The 17494-nt window shown below is 34.6% G+C and overlaps 1 protein-coding gene across 3 annotated transcripts in view; it reads left to right on the plus strand.

Annotated features, from left to right (window-relative positions):
- Sesn1 (sestrin 1) overlaps nucleotides 1–17195 on the plus strand; it is a 105497-nt gene extending 88302 nt beyond the window's left edge. For 2 of the 3 annotated variants that reach the window (XM_046430254.2, XM_046430260.2), the window contains exons 2-10: nucleotides 2063–2128; nucleotides 2988–3188; nucleotides 4193–4375; nucleotides 6785–7027; nucleotides 10308–10455; nucleotides 11542–11654; nucleotides 13216–13406; nucleotides 14939–15083; nucleotides 16007–17195. In XM_046430254.2, coding sequence (XP_046286210.1) covers nucleotides 2063–2128; nucleotides 2988–3188; nucleotides 4193–4375; nucleotides 6785–7027; nucleotides 10308–10455; nucleotides 11542–11654; nucleotides 13216–13406; nucleotides 14939–15083; nucleotides 16007–16093 — 1377 coding nt within the window. In that variant the 3' untranslated portion in view covers nucleotides 16094–17195. The remainder of the gene's footprint in view (nucleotides 1–2062; nucleotides 2129–2987; nucleotides 3189–4192; nucleotides 4376–6784; nucleotides 7028–10307; nucleotides 10456–11541; nucleotides 11655–13215; nucleotides 13407–14938; nucleotides 15084–16006) is intronic. The other variant, XM_046430265.2, reaches the window with a different exon arrangement.
- Nucleotides 17196–17494: the final 299 nt, after the last annotated feature.

Here is a 17494-nt window from a genome sequence, read left to right on the forward strand (position 1 = left end):
TATGGGTTTTGTGGCATTCTTAGACCCTCTCCACTGTTTTCTTCTAGTACTGTAATGTTTTGTTTGTTTTTGTGTTTTCACATTTAACTCTGATTTATTGTGAAATAAAATATGATTTAGGATGTCAACTTCACTTTTTTCTGAGAGGCTAACCACTTGTCCCAATATTATTTGGAAAATAATATATTTCTTCCCTTTTTGAAATGACACGTTTTCATATGCTAATATTCCAAGTATAATGTCTCTTAGTTATAAAATGAGTAATAAACCCTTGAAGCAGGTATTTTCCTAAAATACTTTTTATTCAAATAAGATAATTTTTAAAGATTAATGAGAAGGGTTAAATGTTGATTTTAGCCACTACCCAGTAAATTTGGTTTAAAATGTATATAGTAGGATCAGAGATTTAGCTTAGAAAGGCTAGTAGAGTCATCATTTTATATAAATGTCTGTCTTTATGCCAGGATAATGTATTGAATAATAGGATGTGTGGGTTTCTGGCAATTATTGTAGAATATTAAAACTGAGACATATACCTGGCCAGACTAATGAATTAAATGTCTCCTCTAATGAATGGTATTATATACTATCTTTAGTTTAAATGTTAAATAACCAGGGTAAGAAACCCCTGACTTCCAGTGTAAGATTTGACTTATATAGTGTTTTATTGGATTCCATTGGCAAGATAGCCTACTTTGAATCTAAATCTTGATTTCTCATAATATTCTCTTAAATTTTGTCCTTACCTAATTTTTTTAATCCATTCTGCTCAAAGATTTTCATTCACCTAGACCATATTTCTTGAATTGCTAGCATATGTCCTCTCTGCCTACTCCCATTTTTCTTTAAGATGAAAGTATCTGGATGGATCTGGAGGCTTACACCTATAATTCCAGCTCATTGGGAGGCTTCAGGAAGATCCAAAGTTTAATGTCAGTCTAGGCAATTTAAAGAGACCTGTCCCAAAAGAAAACAAAATACAGAGCTGGGGAGTAACTCTGTAGAGTACTTGCCTAGCATGCACAAAGCCCTGGGTTCAATCCCCAGTATTGAAAAAAATAATAATAAGAAGAAGAAAGTATTTGGTTTATATCATGAATCTTTGGAAGTAGTAAGGAGAATATAGAAATAATATTGTTGATTTTATAAGCAAGGGTTAATCTTTAGTTGTATAAATTCTAAAACATTTTTAATGACACTAGATTGACTAGATATAGTCTTTTCCCCCACCAAAAAAAAAAAAAAAAGAAATTTTTATTATCATTTTGTTTCTGTAAGTACACCATATTGGAAAAATAAAGGAAGTCCTAATAGTAAGATTGTCAGTTTTTGTAGCCACTCTACACTGTCAATAGAAAGTATAGAATTTAGATTGACTATGTAAAAAGGTAGGAAACCATTTATTCATGATTAGTTGAGCTGTTCTACAATACAAGTGAAATTGATAACATCCTATAAATAAAAATCAATTTTAAAGCAAACTGAGAAACAAAATAAAGTTCTCTGAAATTGTTTTATTCAACCACAAAGAAAACATGGCTGATAGTACTTTCTATTTTGCGAATTCAACTGGTTTTTATTTCTTATAATATTTCTATCCTTATTGTGAGATGTTATTATAGATTAATGATTACACATCTTCCTGTTTAAGACATCTGTCTGAAGGTATTACTTTTATGTTTCCTGACAAGATGTGTAGGGATTGACATTTTGGTTGAGTTTTGGATGTACAAACACATTGGTCTTATTTTGTATCACTGACAGCCCACAGGGTTGGCTGCTATGTGCTGAACTTTCTGTTCTAGACTTTCTGCCAAGTACTTTATGCAAAACTCTGGTTTTAGCGAAACAGGTTTTATTGTTTTTAGTCAAGAGTCATATTATAGGTTGTTGCTAGCTATGTGATGCGAACAGAAGAGTTGGTGTGTATATATAGACAGGAAAACAAACCACCACGACAAGCCTGTCTCTGTTCAGCTGGTTGTTTTCCCTCCCATTCCTGTGTCTTTAGTTCATGTTGTTTACTGCTGGAAGCCTGAGATGGTGTAATTTTCTTTTCTAGGAACTTGGAATTAAAATTCCTCGACCACTAGGACACGGACCAAGCAGATTCATCCCAGAAAAGGAGGTATGTTGTTTGTGAAAGTAAGTAGTGAATTGTGTGCTTTTAAGGAATGTTTTTATGACCCTCTTCTTGGCATCTGAACAACTGTTGGTCAACAACATGTTTTAAACAGCACTGATAACAGTTAATCATGCTTTGGCAGTGAATCTATGGGATTAGAAAAAGCTGATGTAGGGCTGGAGTTGTGACTTAGTGGTGGAGCACTTGCCTAGCACTCAGGAGGCACTGAGTTTGATCCCCAGCATCACATTAAAAAAATAAAGGTATTGTGTCCATCTACATCTAAAAATATTTTTTTAAATAAGAAGCTGATGTAGTCATACTGATTTCTAATATATCATGATGCTTTTTTAATACCCATATTTAATCAAGCAAAGCCAAAGTATATATAGACTGGTTAGGTTTTGTTTGTTTGTTTTGTTTTTGTTTTTAAAACTAATAATACTCCACCTGCTTATATGTAGATCTTGCTTAGGTTTGCCTATAAACTGAGTTACTTGATCCTGACCATCTCCATAGGCTGGTATGACCACTAGATTGGGTCTTTAATTCTATGTATGTAAAAGCAACTGTGCTTTATTTTCATAAGAATTGTTTGCTATTGGTTAATTGTGGTTCTCCTTAAATTGAGTTAGAGTAGGTGGTGTATTTGCAAGTTCTGCAACTTTGATAAAGCAGCCAATCTAGATGGCCTTTAATGTTCAGCCTTTGTTGTTTATCCCCTCCTGTATAATGTGACAGTTTATTCTTCTGTTTTTTGCTACCATTTGAGTTTAAATTATTAATCCCCCTCTTAAGTCAAATTTTAATATGAAATTTACAATTTATGTAACCATGGTATTCCTCTCATTTATTTATACAGATTCTCCAAGTGGGGAGTGAAGACACACAAATGCATGCTTTATTTGCAGATTCTTTTGCTGCTTTGGGTCGTTTGGATAACATTACATTAGTGATGGTTTTCCACCCACAATATTTAGAAAGTTTCTTAAAAACTCAACACTATCTACTGCAAATGGATGGGCCATTACCCCTACATTATCGGCACTACATTGGAATAATGGTATGTAAAAATTAGGTGAAAAAACTTTTCTGCCTGCTTTTATTAATCTCTTTAAGAGATAGTTAATGCTTTAAACACGGGGATAAGTACTTATATTTTGACTTATGATAGGATTCCTATTAGGTAGTTTCTGGTTGTTTTTGTTTTTAAATAAGTATGGTCTCAAGTATAACAAAAATTATGCCATTTATTTATATGATACTGAAAGCTATTCTCACTTAAAGAATAAAATAGAACACAAGATCTATTTTATTATTATATACAGTTATGATTGGCATAAGTGATGATAATCCTGTTTAGTTTGTAAATACTATTGTGTCATTTTATGGTTGACAACTTAATTGAAGTTTCTTATTATTTTGTGGTTCTGAAAGTTGACATATAGGTACAATTTTTACAGTTCAGATATTTTTATCAGATATTTTGTTCTTAGACTATTCTTGAGGTATTTTCTGTGGTGTATTTGAAATTTTTAAATGTTTATGTGAAAACATTTCTAGTTCATGGAAAGTTGTGAAACCATACTAATCAAAAACTTAATCCGGGCTTGGTGGTGCACGCCTATAATCTCAGTGGCTCCGGATGCTGAGGCAGGAGGATTGAGAGTTCAAAACCAGCCTCAGCAACTTTGAGGTGCTAAGCAACTCAATGAGACCGTGTCTCTAAATAAAATACAAAATAGGGCTAGGGATGTGGCTCAGTGGCTGAGCGTTCCTGAGTTCAATCCCCAATACTAAAAAAAAAAAAAAAAAAAATTAGCTATTTTGCATGTTCTAAGGAAAATAGATTGGTACTAGTTCAAGGTTTTAACATTTGAGGCTGGGATGGTGGCTCAGCAGTAGAGCGCTCATTAAGCACATGCGAAGCCCTGGGTTCGATCCTCAGCACCACATAAAAATTAAAAAATAAAGGTATTGTTTCCAACTACTTCCAAAAAATTAAAAATGTTTTTAAAAAAAGGTTTTAACATCTGTAATTAGAGTACCTTTTCATTTTTCCTTAAGGCTGCAGCAAGACATCAGTGCTCCTACTTAGTGAACCTGCATGTAAATGATTTTCTTCATGTTGGTGGAGACCCCAAGTGGCTCAATGGTTTAGAAAATGCTCCTCAAAAACTACAGAATTTAGGAGAACTCAACAAAGTATTAGCCCACAGACCTTGGCTTATTACCAAAGAACACATTGAGGTATGTAGTGAAGTAATAAATCTTGAGCATCATTTATATATTTTTTTAAAGATTCTATTTTTCAGAGCAGTTTTAGTTTCCAGTAAAATTGCACAGGAGTTCTCATTTTCTACCTCCTTAACCCCCTCCCACAGACACACATTTTTCTCCTATTATTAACATCTAGGATTTATGTGATGCATTTTTTTTTATTTGTTTGGTGCTGGGGATTGAACCCAGGGATACATAACACATCCCTAGCTTTTTTTTTTCCCCTAATATTTTAGTTTCAGACAGGGTCTCATAAAGTTGCTTAGCATCTTGCTACGTTGCTGAGGCTAGCTTTGAACTTGCAACCCTCCTGCCTCAGCCTCTTGAGCCACTAGGATTATAGGCATGAGTCACCATGCCCAGTGTGTGGTACATTTTTTGTGACTGATGAACCATCTGATATATTGTTATTAGCTAAAATCCATAGTTCACACTAGTCTAGTGTTCACTCTTGATGTTGAACACTTCTGTGGATTTTCACAAATGGATAATGTCATGATACCATTACTATATTATACAGAATAATAAATAGCATTGTCCTGTGCTGCTGCTATTCATCCTTTTCCCTTTCCCCTTGACATAATTAAAAATTTTAATCTTTTGATAAGAGTAGGAGTTACTGAAAATTGAAAGACATCTATAACAGTTATAGAATATGACATCAAAATATTTCAAACACAAACTGGGCATAATGGTGCATGCCTGTAATTCCAGCTACTCGGGAGTCTAAGGTAGGAATATCACAAATTCAGAGCCAGCCTGGGCAATTTAGGGAGACCCTATCAAAAAAATAAAAAGGATATAAAGAAAGCAAAAAACTTAACACCAAAAAACCAAATAACCCAATTAATAAATTGGCAAAGGAACTGAATAGACACATCACAGAAGAAGAAATATGAATGGTCAACAAATATATGAAAAAAATGTTCAACATCTCTAGCAATTGGAGAAATACAAATGAAAACTAATTGAGATTTCATGTTACTCCAGTCAGAATGGCAACAATCAGGAATACAAGTAATAATAAATGTTGGCAAGGATGTGGGAAAGGGTTCACTCATACATTGCTGATGGGACAGCAAATTGGTGCAACTACTTTGGAAAGCAGTATGGAGATTCCTTAGAAAACTTAGAATAGAACCACCATTTGACCCAGTGAGACTTAAAACAGCATACTACAGTGACACAACCACATCAATATTTAAAGCAGCTCAGTTCTCAACAGCTAAACTATGGAACCAACATAGGTGCCCTACAGCAGATGAATGGAAAAGAAAATTTAGTGTTTACACAATGGAATATTACTTGCCCATAAAAAAGAATGGCTTAATGACATTTGCCAGAAAATGAGTGGATCTGGAGACTATTATGCTAAGCTAAATAAGCCAATCCCAAAAAACCAAAGGTTGAATGTTCTCTCTCATATATGAATGCTAACGCACAACAAGGTGGGGAGGGGAAAAATAGAAGTTTAATAGATTAAACAAAGGGGAATGAAGGAAAGGGAAGGAGGAAAGGAAAAGGAAATACAGTGGCATAACTTTCTGACATAACTTTCCTATGTACATATATGAATACACCACAGTAATCTCCACATCAAGTACAACCACAAGACTGAGATCCTAATTAGAATACGATGTATTCCATATTTGTATAAATAAGTCAAATTATACTCTACTATCATCCATAACTAAAACCAAAAATTTTTTAAATAATAAAATTAAAAGGTGGAGATGTAGCTCAATGGTAAATCACCCCTGGGTTCAATCCTATGTACTATATATAATAAGTAAGTAAATAAATAAATATAACTTGATGATTTAGGAATATTGAGAGTCTAGTTGTTCAAGCTGTTATCCTAAAAATTCTTTGAGAAGGCCTGATAATAAACAAAAAGATATTCACACAGTAGCTTCTATTCTAAGCTCAGATTTATTACATTTGAAGTAAAAACACAGTAATTCATTCATAATCCTACACTTAAAGTACAGCAACTTGAGCTGGGGTTGTAGCTCAGTGGTAGAGCACTTGTCTAGCATGTGTGAGGTTTATTTATTTAAAAATAAATATATTGTGTCCATCTACAACTAAAAAATTGAAAAAAGAAATATAGCAGTTACTTTTAAGCAAAATGCATTTGATTACCTTTTAAAGTCAGTATTTCAAAAAATCAAAATAATGATGAACATGTTACTAACAGACACATTAAGCTGTATTCATGGATACATTTTCATAAAAATTATCAAATCATGGGTTTTACATGTTTACTAGATTTCTTGTAATCCTGTTTTCAATAGATTAAATACTAAGGTGAACTATATATCTTCATCAATACCACACCCAGGTATAAAAATATGTCCTCTCTCTTTTTCCCCCAAGGGGCTTTTAAAAGCTGAAGAGCACAGTTGGTCTCTTGCGGAACTGGTCCATGCAGTTGTTCTTCTTACACACTATCATTCTCTTGCTTCATTCACATTTGGCTGTGGAATCAGTCCAGAAATTCATTGTGATGGTGGCCACACATTCAGACCTCCTTCTGTTAGTAACTATTGCATCTGTGACATTACAAATGGCAATCACAATGTGGATGAAATGCAGGTCAACTCAGCAGGAAATATTTCAGTAAGTGTCTATTATTTGTTATGAGATTGTAATAATACTAATAATCACTGTAATTGTTATTTTTATTTGGTTCCTTGGACAATCCATCCTGTTAAGTCTATAAAGATATTAGACCCCTATACTTATTCATTCATTAAGTATGAATTTATTTACTGCCTCCAAATGTCCACCACTAGTCAGAGCTCTAAGGGATATGTCAAAACTAAACACCTCTAGGAGATGACACTCAAATAATTTTAGTGTCAGAAGCCAATAGTTTTTACCTCTGTAGGGTCAGCTAATGTCAAACGGCTACAGCAGTGAGATGAGGGGAGGCCGAAAATAGTGTGGCCTGGTGGTGGAGATTTGCTAGTGCCAATCAGATCCTTTTCTTCCCTTTTCTGTAACAGAAACCAAATGGCTTTTTTAAATGTTCATCTTTTAGAAGATTTAATCATCTTTGATTTGGAAATTTCTCCCTTTAAAATTCCTTTTCATGTTTAGTTTTGCATAGATACAGAAGGTGGTATCCAATGAATATAAATTTGTTAAAATGCTTTCACCTCTATTCCTTCTCTTCTGTCATATTTTGCTTTCTTATTCCTTTGAAACAGAATGTTTAATTTTCTATAAGTAAATTTTAGTTCTTATATACAGTTGGTCAAAATTCTCTCTGCATTCTTTAGCCATAATTAAAAAGCAAGGTTTTACTTTATGCTTCAAAAGAGAAATCACAGAAGTAGCATCACAGTTATCTGAACCCACTGCACACATTTTCTCAGTTGTTTTATTCTTTTTAAAGAAATTTAGGTATGTTAAACTGCCTGTGATTTACATATTTGACTTTGGGAAAATTATCAAACCTCTCTGAGCCTCAGTTCTTTCATGTTTAAATAAAGGTAAAAAACAAATGTGAGGTTTAGATTAAATATCTCTAAGGAAGTAAAGTAGCTAGTAGAGAGTGCTTGGTATTTATCAGAGTGAAATTAGCACATGAAGGAATATAATTTTCCTAAGATTGATCACAGTTCTATTCTAATAAAGGTCCAAGACAGTCAGTTTCACTCTCCATTGAGCTACCTGAGTCCATGCTGTAGGTGTGTATATGGTCACTGACTGTTTATCACAGCTTGGAAGTTATAAGAGGATCCAAGAGAGAGTATTTCAGTTTCTAGGATGCTTGGCGTTGATTGTCGTCCTTCCTTATCAATAATTTAGTACAAGACTGAAGAAAAATGACTGTATTATTTCTAGTTATCTATTAAAAGCCATAATAGGTTAGAGTGAAAAAATAAAAGCTTTTATTTATCTAATAGATATGCTTCCCATTCCCATGTTTTAAGTTGGATCCTTTTAAAAGGTATATAAGCTCATACTGATGGCACTTGACAATGAGCCCATATAGCTTGTTCTCCAAGTGCATTTGAGATATCTGATTCAGCTCTTCAGATACAAATAGTAAAAAGCAAATAAAAAGAAATTCTATATACATTATTAATATTTCAACATTAAAATGAATGCCATAATTTTTAAAAAATTTTTTTACCTCTATCAACAAATTAGTTAAGAAGCAAAAAGAAACAGACTTTGTTTCCTTTTCCTCTTGACAATTTGTCAAAAAATTTCCTTCCTGCCAGCTACAGTGGCACACATCTGTAATCCCAGAGACTCCAGGGGTAGGAGGTAGGAGAATCACAAGTCAGGCCAGTTTCAGCAATTGAGCAAGATGCCGTCTCAAAAAAAAGGTCTGGGGATGTAGCTCGGTGGTAAAGCTACCTTAGGTTCAGTCCCCATGTACTAAAAAATAAATAAGTCAGAATTGTTTTTCCTAAGAATACTTAAGGTTTGGGCTCTTTATCTTAGAGGAAAACTGGTAAAATAAGTAAATTAATACAATGAGAAGTAATGTGAATTGAGAGAGGTCTTAAAATATGTGTATGTGCTTGCGTGTGTATTTTAACTTCGAGTCATTCTATTAAGAAACCTAATCTTTTTTGGCCCTTTTTTGTTTGATTATTGACCTTAAGAATAATAATGGAAGTGTGTGTGCCAAAAGAGTTAGTATCATCACAGAGGTACATCCACCATGGAATTACTAGAAAGGCTTAGTATAGGATATTTTGGTATAACTGGATCATATGAAGATATAAAGATAGTCTCTCGTAATATAGAATTGCCTTGACAGTCATTCTCCAACAAATATTTCTAGAGTTTCTACTGTATACCAGGTGTTGCATAGGCTCTGAATATACCAGTAAATTAAACAGGTAGGTCTATTAGCCTTATGACGGTTTGGTCATGGGGGAATCAGGCTCTGGATCAGTATCATGTTGATAGAAGTTAAGATTGGTACTTTGAAGGAAAGAGCAGAATGCTGTGTGACAATAATTAGGGATTGTGGGGCAGGAGGTAGATAGTTACAAGAATCATATTAAGCTGACACCAAAAGAACCAATAGGTTGAAGCTAGGAAAAGAGTAAAAAAACAGGAGTTTTGGTTTTTGGTGGGATGGTGTTTTGTTGTTGTTTTGGTTTTTTTGGTACTAAGGATTGAACCCAGGGGTGCTTAACCATTGAACCACATCCCTAGCCCTTTTTATTTTTTATTTTTAGACAGGGTCTCACTAAATTGCTTAGGGCCTTGCTAAGTTGCTGAGGCTGGCTTTGAAATTGCAGTTTTCCTGTCTCAGCCTTGTGAGCTGCTAGAATTATAGGCATGCGCCACCTTGCCCTGTAAAATAGGAGGTCTTAAGAACATTCCTGGCAAAAGAAATGAAATCATAAAGGGGGAAAGATTAATTTGTATTTGAAAATTGAGATTTGAGATTTTAAAACTTCTTTTATATCCATTCTGTAAAATATATATTCTGTAGATTTGATCTAGCTTTTATAGTAAAGATATAGTAGGGTTTAGAAATATAAATCTTGGCTACCCCTTATGGTTAGGACCCATCCAACTCCAGCCATGGGAGGACATGTTTCATTTTAATAGATACATTGTATACATAGAATAGTTATTATTTTAAAGATGATAGACATGTTGACAATATATGCAGTATACAGTTGATAGGAAACCACTTTAACATTTAACTGACTTAGCAAGTAGAAGTTAACTATAAAATATTCATTGTTTTAAATTGACAAGTAGTGTTAAATTTTCATTTTCACAGGAGTATAAATAGTAGGGATATTATTTTAAGAATGTATTTTCCTATATTTTGATGGTCTTTTGAAACAGACTTAATAAAATACATGAATTTCATTCTGTGTCTGATGTATACAATATCGTGTTCTCTTTTCAGGTAAGTGAATCCTTCTTTGAGGTTGAAGCCCTCATGGAAAAGATGAAGCAGTTACAGGAATGTAGAGACGAAGAAGAGGCCAGTCAGGAAGAGATGGCTTCACGATTTGAAATAGAGAAGAGAGAGAGCATGTGTGTCTTCTCCTCAGGTAAGAGCAACTACTACACAATATTGCAAACCCACCTTTTTTATTTAAAGAATTTAGGTTAGTTTTAAAACATCAATCCAAATATATTTTTGTCATTTTGGAGAGGATATTGCATATGTAGTCCTACTTAGAATTTTTAAAGCAGGCAACTTAAAAAAAAATTTATAAGTGAAAAACAGCAGTATTTCTAACTTAGATCATCTGAAAAAGAATATGTCCAAAAACTGTCTCAAATATATTTGACAATCAAAGAGTGGGGGGAAAGAGTGTGTCTTTGTATAAAGGGAGGTTGGGTACTGGCTTGTTTTTCCTTGAGGGGATATTTTTGTTTCTATTTATGCCTAAAGGTGTAGAGTTGTGGTCATCATAAAATACTGTTTTGTTAAAACTAATCTCATCAACTCCTTAACATGATGATCAAAAAAGAACTTAGGGGCAATGCGGGAAGCATTATAAAAATGTCAACTCACAGGACCTTTAGTTTCATCATTTTCATCATACTGTATAGTGTTAATGTTTAATAAAAAATAGTCAAGTACTAAATTTTAGAGCATAGCTTATCTTCATAGTCGTTATTATCACCTTAAAGATTATCCAAAACAGCATTCTACCTTGAACACATTTGGGGGAGGGGTGGATACCAGGGATTGAATCAAGGGGTGCTGAAACACTGCACCCTAGCCCTTTTTGAGATAGGGTCAAGTTGCTAAGGGCCTGGCCTAGTTGCTGAGGCTAGCTTTGAACTTATGATCTTCCTGTCTCAGCCTCCCAAGTCTGAACACATATTAAGGAGAACCTAAAGTCTATAAATTGGGATGGGGACACAGGGAAAGTGGGGTCCATTACAGAATAAAAGGCATGTAGAATTCAACTATGAATATTTACTTTATAATGGAGTATCTTCTTTTACTATATTCAGTTTACTGGTAAGTAAGGTACTTCTTTTTATTAAGATTTCATTTTGGTTGATATGGGTTACTCAGTGACATAGAACTGGTTTTCTTATTTTCACTTTTGTTATGGGAAAAATGAATTTCAAGTATCCTGTTTCTGAAAAGCTTTCCATGACTTTAAAAATCGTTTCAGATGATGAAGAAGTTACACCAGCAAGAGATGTCTCTCGTCACTTTGAGGATACTAGTTATGGCTATAAGGATTTCTCTAGACATGGGATGCATGTCCCAACATTTCGTGTCCAGGTAAAATTATAGCTTGTATGCATGTGAGTGGTTAGAAATATTTTAGCATGACTTAAAAGAAAAAGCAACCTAGATTTGAGAAGTATGCTAAGTGCCATGCAAGCAGTATCTCACGAACAACAGAAGCTATATCCTCTAGTTCCAGAATAAAAGTTGAGAATCATCAATTAGCAAATACTTATTCTGTACTCTAATTGTATAAGACTATTTCTAATTCATCAGTAGAGTCATATGTAGTTTAAGTGTATATCGTATAGTATTGCTTAAATATTTAGTTTACATAGGTAAATATTTAATTCATATGAGTTGATACAACTTTCCCAATTATCATTAGGGGCCAGTGTTAAATAATAGATATTTTGCCAGAATTATGAAAGAACTATTATTTTTTCATATTTGGTTAAAGGGAAAGGGAGAAAACTTAGGCATAAAGAAGAGTTAAAGAATTTGTACTTGATAGTTAAACTGTGTCATGAAATATAATAGGTTAGAAATTGAAGAAATAATTTCAGGCTGAAAATTTTTGTGAAGGGAAATGAGCATTTGAAGGATTTGTGTGGCCAAAAAACAAGGGCAGCACTTAGTGGTAGAGTTCTCACTTAGCATGCACAATGCCCTGGATTCAGTCCCCAGCACCAAAAAATAAAAATATAAAAGCATTGTAATCAGAGAAGAATAGGAAAGAACTGAGCTTAGATTTCGGTATATAGAGTAAGGAAAGGAATCATAAGGAGACTGAACTACTGTGAGCTTCAGCAATAATTCAAACTTCTATATTAGTGATGTTAAAATTAATCAGGTATGCCTTAAATGCCAGAACAGTTTATAGTAGATTAAATGGGGGTTGTAGATTTTGACCAAAGTGATGGCATAATGTCAACATAGAATAGTAGGGGCTTACTAAGTTTTGTTTGAGGTAGAAATAAAGGCAAGGAGATTTTATGTAGGAAAACTAAGAGACTCAGTTAATAAAGCTAAAAGACTGAAGGTAGAGAAGGAATCAGTGATGGACATATTAAATTAGAAGTTCACAAAATTAGCCAGGCATGGTAGCACATGTCTGTAATCCCAGCTACCAAGAGATTGAGGCAGAAGGATCACAAATTTGAGGCCAGCCTGGACAACTTAGATCCTGTCTCAAAAAGGGCTGGGGATGTAGCTCAGTGATAGAGCACTTGCCTAGCTAGGTTTAATCCCCAGTGTTACAAAAGAAAGAAAGAAATTCCTAAACTTTGAAAACCATTTGGATGGCTGTAGTGATAAGAAATGAAAGAGAACTCTCAAGCTGGGCTGTGTCTGGGGCTCAGTGAAAAGTCAGAAAGAGAAAACTGGAAATCAGTGCCTGTGTGTAAGGGGACAAGTCTCCCTCAGTTCTTACCTTGCTAAGTTAGAAAGTATAACCTCATGCGTGTTATAGTATGGAATTGAAATCCTTGGACTGGAGTACAAGTGAAGCTCAGAGTGAGGGATGAAGGTAGTAGATTCCAGCTACCAGTGATCTCACAGAGCTGTATTTGGCCACATTTTAATTATTCATGTTAATTCTATTCCCTATGTTTAGGACTATTGCTGGGAAGACCATGGTTATTCATTGGTAAATCGCCTTTATCCAGATGTGGGACAGTTGATCGATGAAAAATTTCACATTGCTTACAATCTTACTTATAATACAATGGCAATGCACAAAGACGTTGATACCTCAATGCTTAGACGGGCTATTTGGAACTATATTCACTGCATGTTTGGAATACGGTTAGTCTGTTTTCTTGTGTTTATAAAGAGGTATTTCCCTCTAGGCTAAATTATTCAGGTTCTTAGAGCACACACAGGCACATATACTCAAGATCATCCCCTCGTCCGGTAATCTGTGCTTCAGGGAACCCCATTATTGCAGCTTAGTTTTTCCCCTCTCTTCTAGTGAGGCAAGGGGGAGAGTTCAGAGATATTGACAAGAATTAAATGACTGCTGCCTGCAAGAAAGGGGAAGGCAAACAAGTTGAACATAGATGAAAAGAGGCAGTTTGTCACTGAGCATCTTTGTCTTTCTGTGTCATCTTTTATCTTCTGCCACACTCATATTGTTACCTTCTGGCAACTCAGTACCTTTGTATTGCCCCTCCAGCTGTTCTCAAGTGCCTTCTGAAGAGTACCTGTTCCTGTAAAACTTCATCACAATGGAAAATTCACGTCCTCATTGTTAGGTTTTTAGCACATTGTGGTGTGTACAAAATGCAGCCATTATTTACTACCTTCCCTCACTCACACACTCCTTGCTGCATTGCTTTCTGGTTATTTTAGCAAAAAAAAAAAAAAAAAAAAAACAGCATTCTGTTGCTATTCATTTTATCAGTGATTCTGGTCAAAAACCTTTTACTTTATTTTAAACTACTTGGGCATTTAAGACACATATGATGAGTTTTAAACTAACTTCCACTAATCAGTGGCCAGATTTGACTTTGGTTTCCTGAATGGCTGTAGGACAGGCTTTGTCAAGAACTTTCTCCCTTTTCCACTGAAAACCCAATAGGCAAGTTCAGTACTTTTGTGATCTGGACTCCAAATAGGGAAAAGCAGACAGTAGTGCATGCAACCATCTTGCCTTAAAGTAAGCCAGCCTTTCCTAAATGTAGACACTGTGAGACCATATATAGACCACTCTTCCTGCTCCACCCACCCTCACTGCCTTTTTTCTCATCTAACCCCAGAAACTGCAGTTTTTATAAAATATAATTGTGCCAACATGGCCTAATTGATTAATTTTTAAAATTTCAGCAGTTTTTCTAAGCTGTGTTCTCAGAATTGGTTACCCGTAGTGTAATTACTTGTTCATGATTGTAAATATACCCTTTTCTTTGGACCCAGTGCTACAGTGTTAATATTCTTAAATTTTAGGAATGATTTGTTTGGGCAATAAGTTTTTCACTTTTTACCTTCATACTCACCAGTTGACCCCCAAGTAAACATTGTAAAGCTATCTCATTTAAGGGAACTGCTGCCTGAAGAAAGAAGGGAAAATAATATACCATGTAGCTGGGCATGCTGGCTCACCCTGTAATCTCAGCTACTTCAGGGGCTGAGGCAGGAAATTGCAAGTTTGAGATCAGACTTGGCAACTTAGTGAGACTCTATCTCAAAAAAAATAAATGGAATTAAATTAAAGGGCTCTGTATGTAGCTCAGTAGTAAAGCATCCTTGTACCACACAAAATAAAGAATATAGCATTTATTTTCTGTAAAAAGAAAATAGACTATATGTTGAAAATATTGTTAACTCTTTTTTAACAGATATGATGACTATGACTATGGTGAAATTAACCAGCTGTTGGATCGTAGCTTTAAAGTTTATATCAAAACTGTTGTTTGCACTCCTGAAAAGGTTACCAAAAGAATGTATGATAGCTTCTGGAGGCAGTTCAAGCACTCTGAGAAGGTATGTGCCTGTTGTGGCTTATTACTCTGTAACTTATCAGTATTCTTACACTCTTTCACATAACCTAATAGCTCTCAAACCCTCTCCCTTGGTTCTACCAACTCAAAGAACAGCATTCTAGGACAGCTGTCTCAGGTTCCCCTTGCAAGGGAAACCCATGATGGTGAGAGATAAAATACAGACAAGACGACAGGTGGGCTGCCTATTCTCAGAAGCAATGGAATAGCTGTCACAACTTAGGAGAAAGAAGACTATTTTGCATGAGCTCTTTTTAATTGTGTATAGGTAGAAATGTCTGGGTTTTTTTGAAACATCTTTATAGAAATTAATGATGTGGCAGGGAATAGTGGTATTCTGATAGAGCAGTATCTAGAGTTTTTGAACTACAACAAACATTCAAGAAGAGGTATGATCAAATATAGATGAAAGCTCAAAACATCTATCTAAAAAGAATATCAGATAGCTTTTGTTTTGAGAAATTGATATTCTGTTCAATAAACAAGGCTTCAAAGTTATATAGAAAATGTACAGTTAGCCCAGCACATCTGTAGGTTCCACATCTGTGGATTCAGGTAATTGTGCAAATATTAAAAAAAAAAACAAAACTTTGCATTGTATTGAATATGTACATATTTTTCTTATTTCCTAGATGATACAGTGTAAACTATTTACATAGCATTTACATTTTATTATAAGCAATATAGAGATGATTTGCAGTATATGGGAGGTTATATGCAAATACTGTGCCATTTCATATGAGAAACTTGAGTATCTAAGGATTTTGGTATCCAAGGGAAGTCCTGAAACCAATACCTCATGGGTACCAAGGGACAACTGTACTTATTTTTGGTATTTGATTATTAGTCACTGAAAACCTGAATGTTTATAACCCTCTCTTATATGATGTTGTATTTTGTATTCAGGTTCATGTTAATCTGCTTCTTATAGAAGCTAGGATGCAAGCAGAACTCCTGTACGCTCTGAGAGCAATTACCCGCTATATGACCTGATGCCTTTGCTCCATTAAAGATGATTCTGGAATAATCAGCAGATATATAGTCTACAAGGGGAAGGTACCAAGCCCCAGGACCAATGGTAGATAAAAGAATTCAGAAATCCATTGTGCCATAATTTTTTAGTTTCTGCTATTTTACTGTGGAAATACCACTGCTGACACAAGCAGTGAATGCTTGGCAGCTTCAGGGTTAGAGCTGTGAAGAAGGCTGCTGTTCACAGTATTTTGCTTTTTGACAGTACAAGACGCTGTATAACTGTTTTAATACAGCAAAAAGTAACTCTCCAAATCCTGTTGCTTTTATGTTAAATAATGAGAATTGGAGCATGCAAAGAATGGAACTTGGATAATAACTTAAGATTTATACATAAAGAATTTTAGAAGACTTTGGTGCTGCTATCCCAGCTGGTGGAATAAATAGGTGGCTGTTCCAGTTAAGCTATTAGTGGTTAAAGTGAACACTGCTACTATCTGAGCCTACATACATAATTTGTGTGGTTTCAAATTAAACTTGCATATATGTTAATTTTTTTGCATCTAAAAAGCCTAGAATTATTACAGCTCAGCAAAGACCGTTTTGATGGTAACAGTTCATTTCGTTCATTATAGTTTTTTTTAATTCAGTCATTGGATGATGTTAAATCACTATGGCATTCTTAAAAATTTTTCTTAAAAAGCAATCTTAAATGATAAGTCTGTGAATTTTAAGAATACCTGGCTGTCTTTTGACACGCTGTCTTGAGACCCTCTGACCCTGGAGGGCAGCTGTCTCGTGCAGTATTTTTGTTTCCAGCAGCAAAGTTGTGGGAAATATCGCTGTAGAAGGCTGTGAAGTCCCAGGTGCATTCTATCGCTGTGCTCCTGCCCACCTGATGGCCCTACTATAAAGATGTGCAGCTCCTTTAATAATAAAGCTGGAAAATATTTTTTAGTCAGATTATCAAATTTGATTTACAAAAATGTTAACTTTGTTTGAAATACAAACAGGTTTGAAAAAAAATGTATTAAGTACTTTGTATTCTGGAAGCGTGAATTGCTTTTGAAGTCTGTCAGTATTATTGGTATTTTTCAATAAAGAATAATTTTCTCCAATCTAATTTGCTATTTCAATCTCCTAAATTATAATTTCACAATTAGTAACAATTGTTTCTATTTACTGTCATAAATCAAGTACATTCATACTTAATGTTATAATCAGACATGAGACTGCTTTAAATAACAAAAGTCTTGAAGTCATTTTGAAGATACAAAGAGGAGTGGACCTTCTGTCAGGGCTTATATATGGCTATTTTTATCTTGAAAATGATATGATATGATACCATGCCTGTTGTTCATCAAAACATTTATTAAGCACCATCTAGGGTCTACAAATGTACAGGGTCAGGTGGAAGTAGCG

This window comes from Marmota monax, unplaced genomic scaffold (genome assembly GCF_021218885.2).
Source record: "Marmota monax isolate L192 unplaced genomic scaffold, Marmota_monax_Labrador192_F-V1.1 WCK01_AAM20220418_F8-fsc00013, whole genome shotgun sequence".
NCBI lineage: Eukaryota > Metazoa > Chordata > Mammalia > Rodentia > Sciuridae > Marmota > Marmota monax.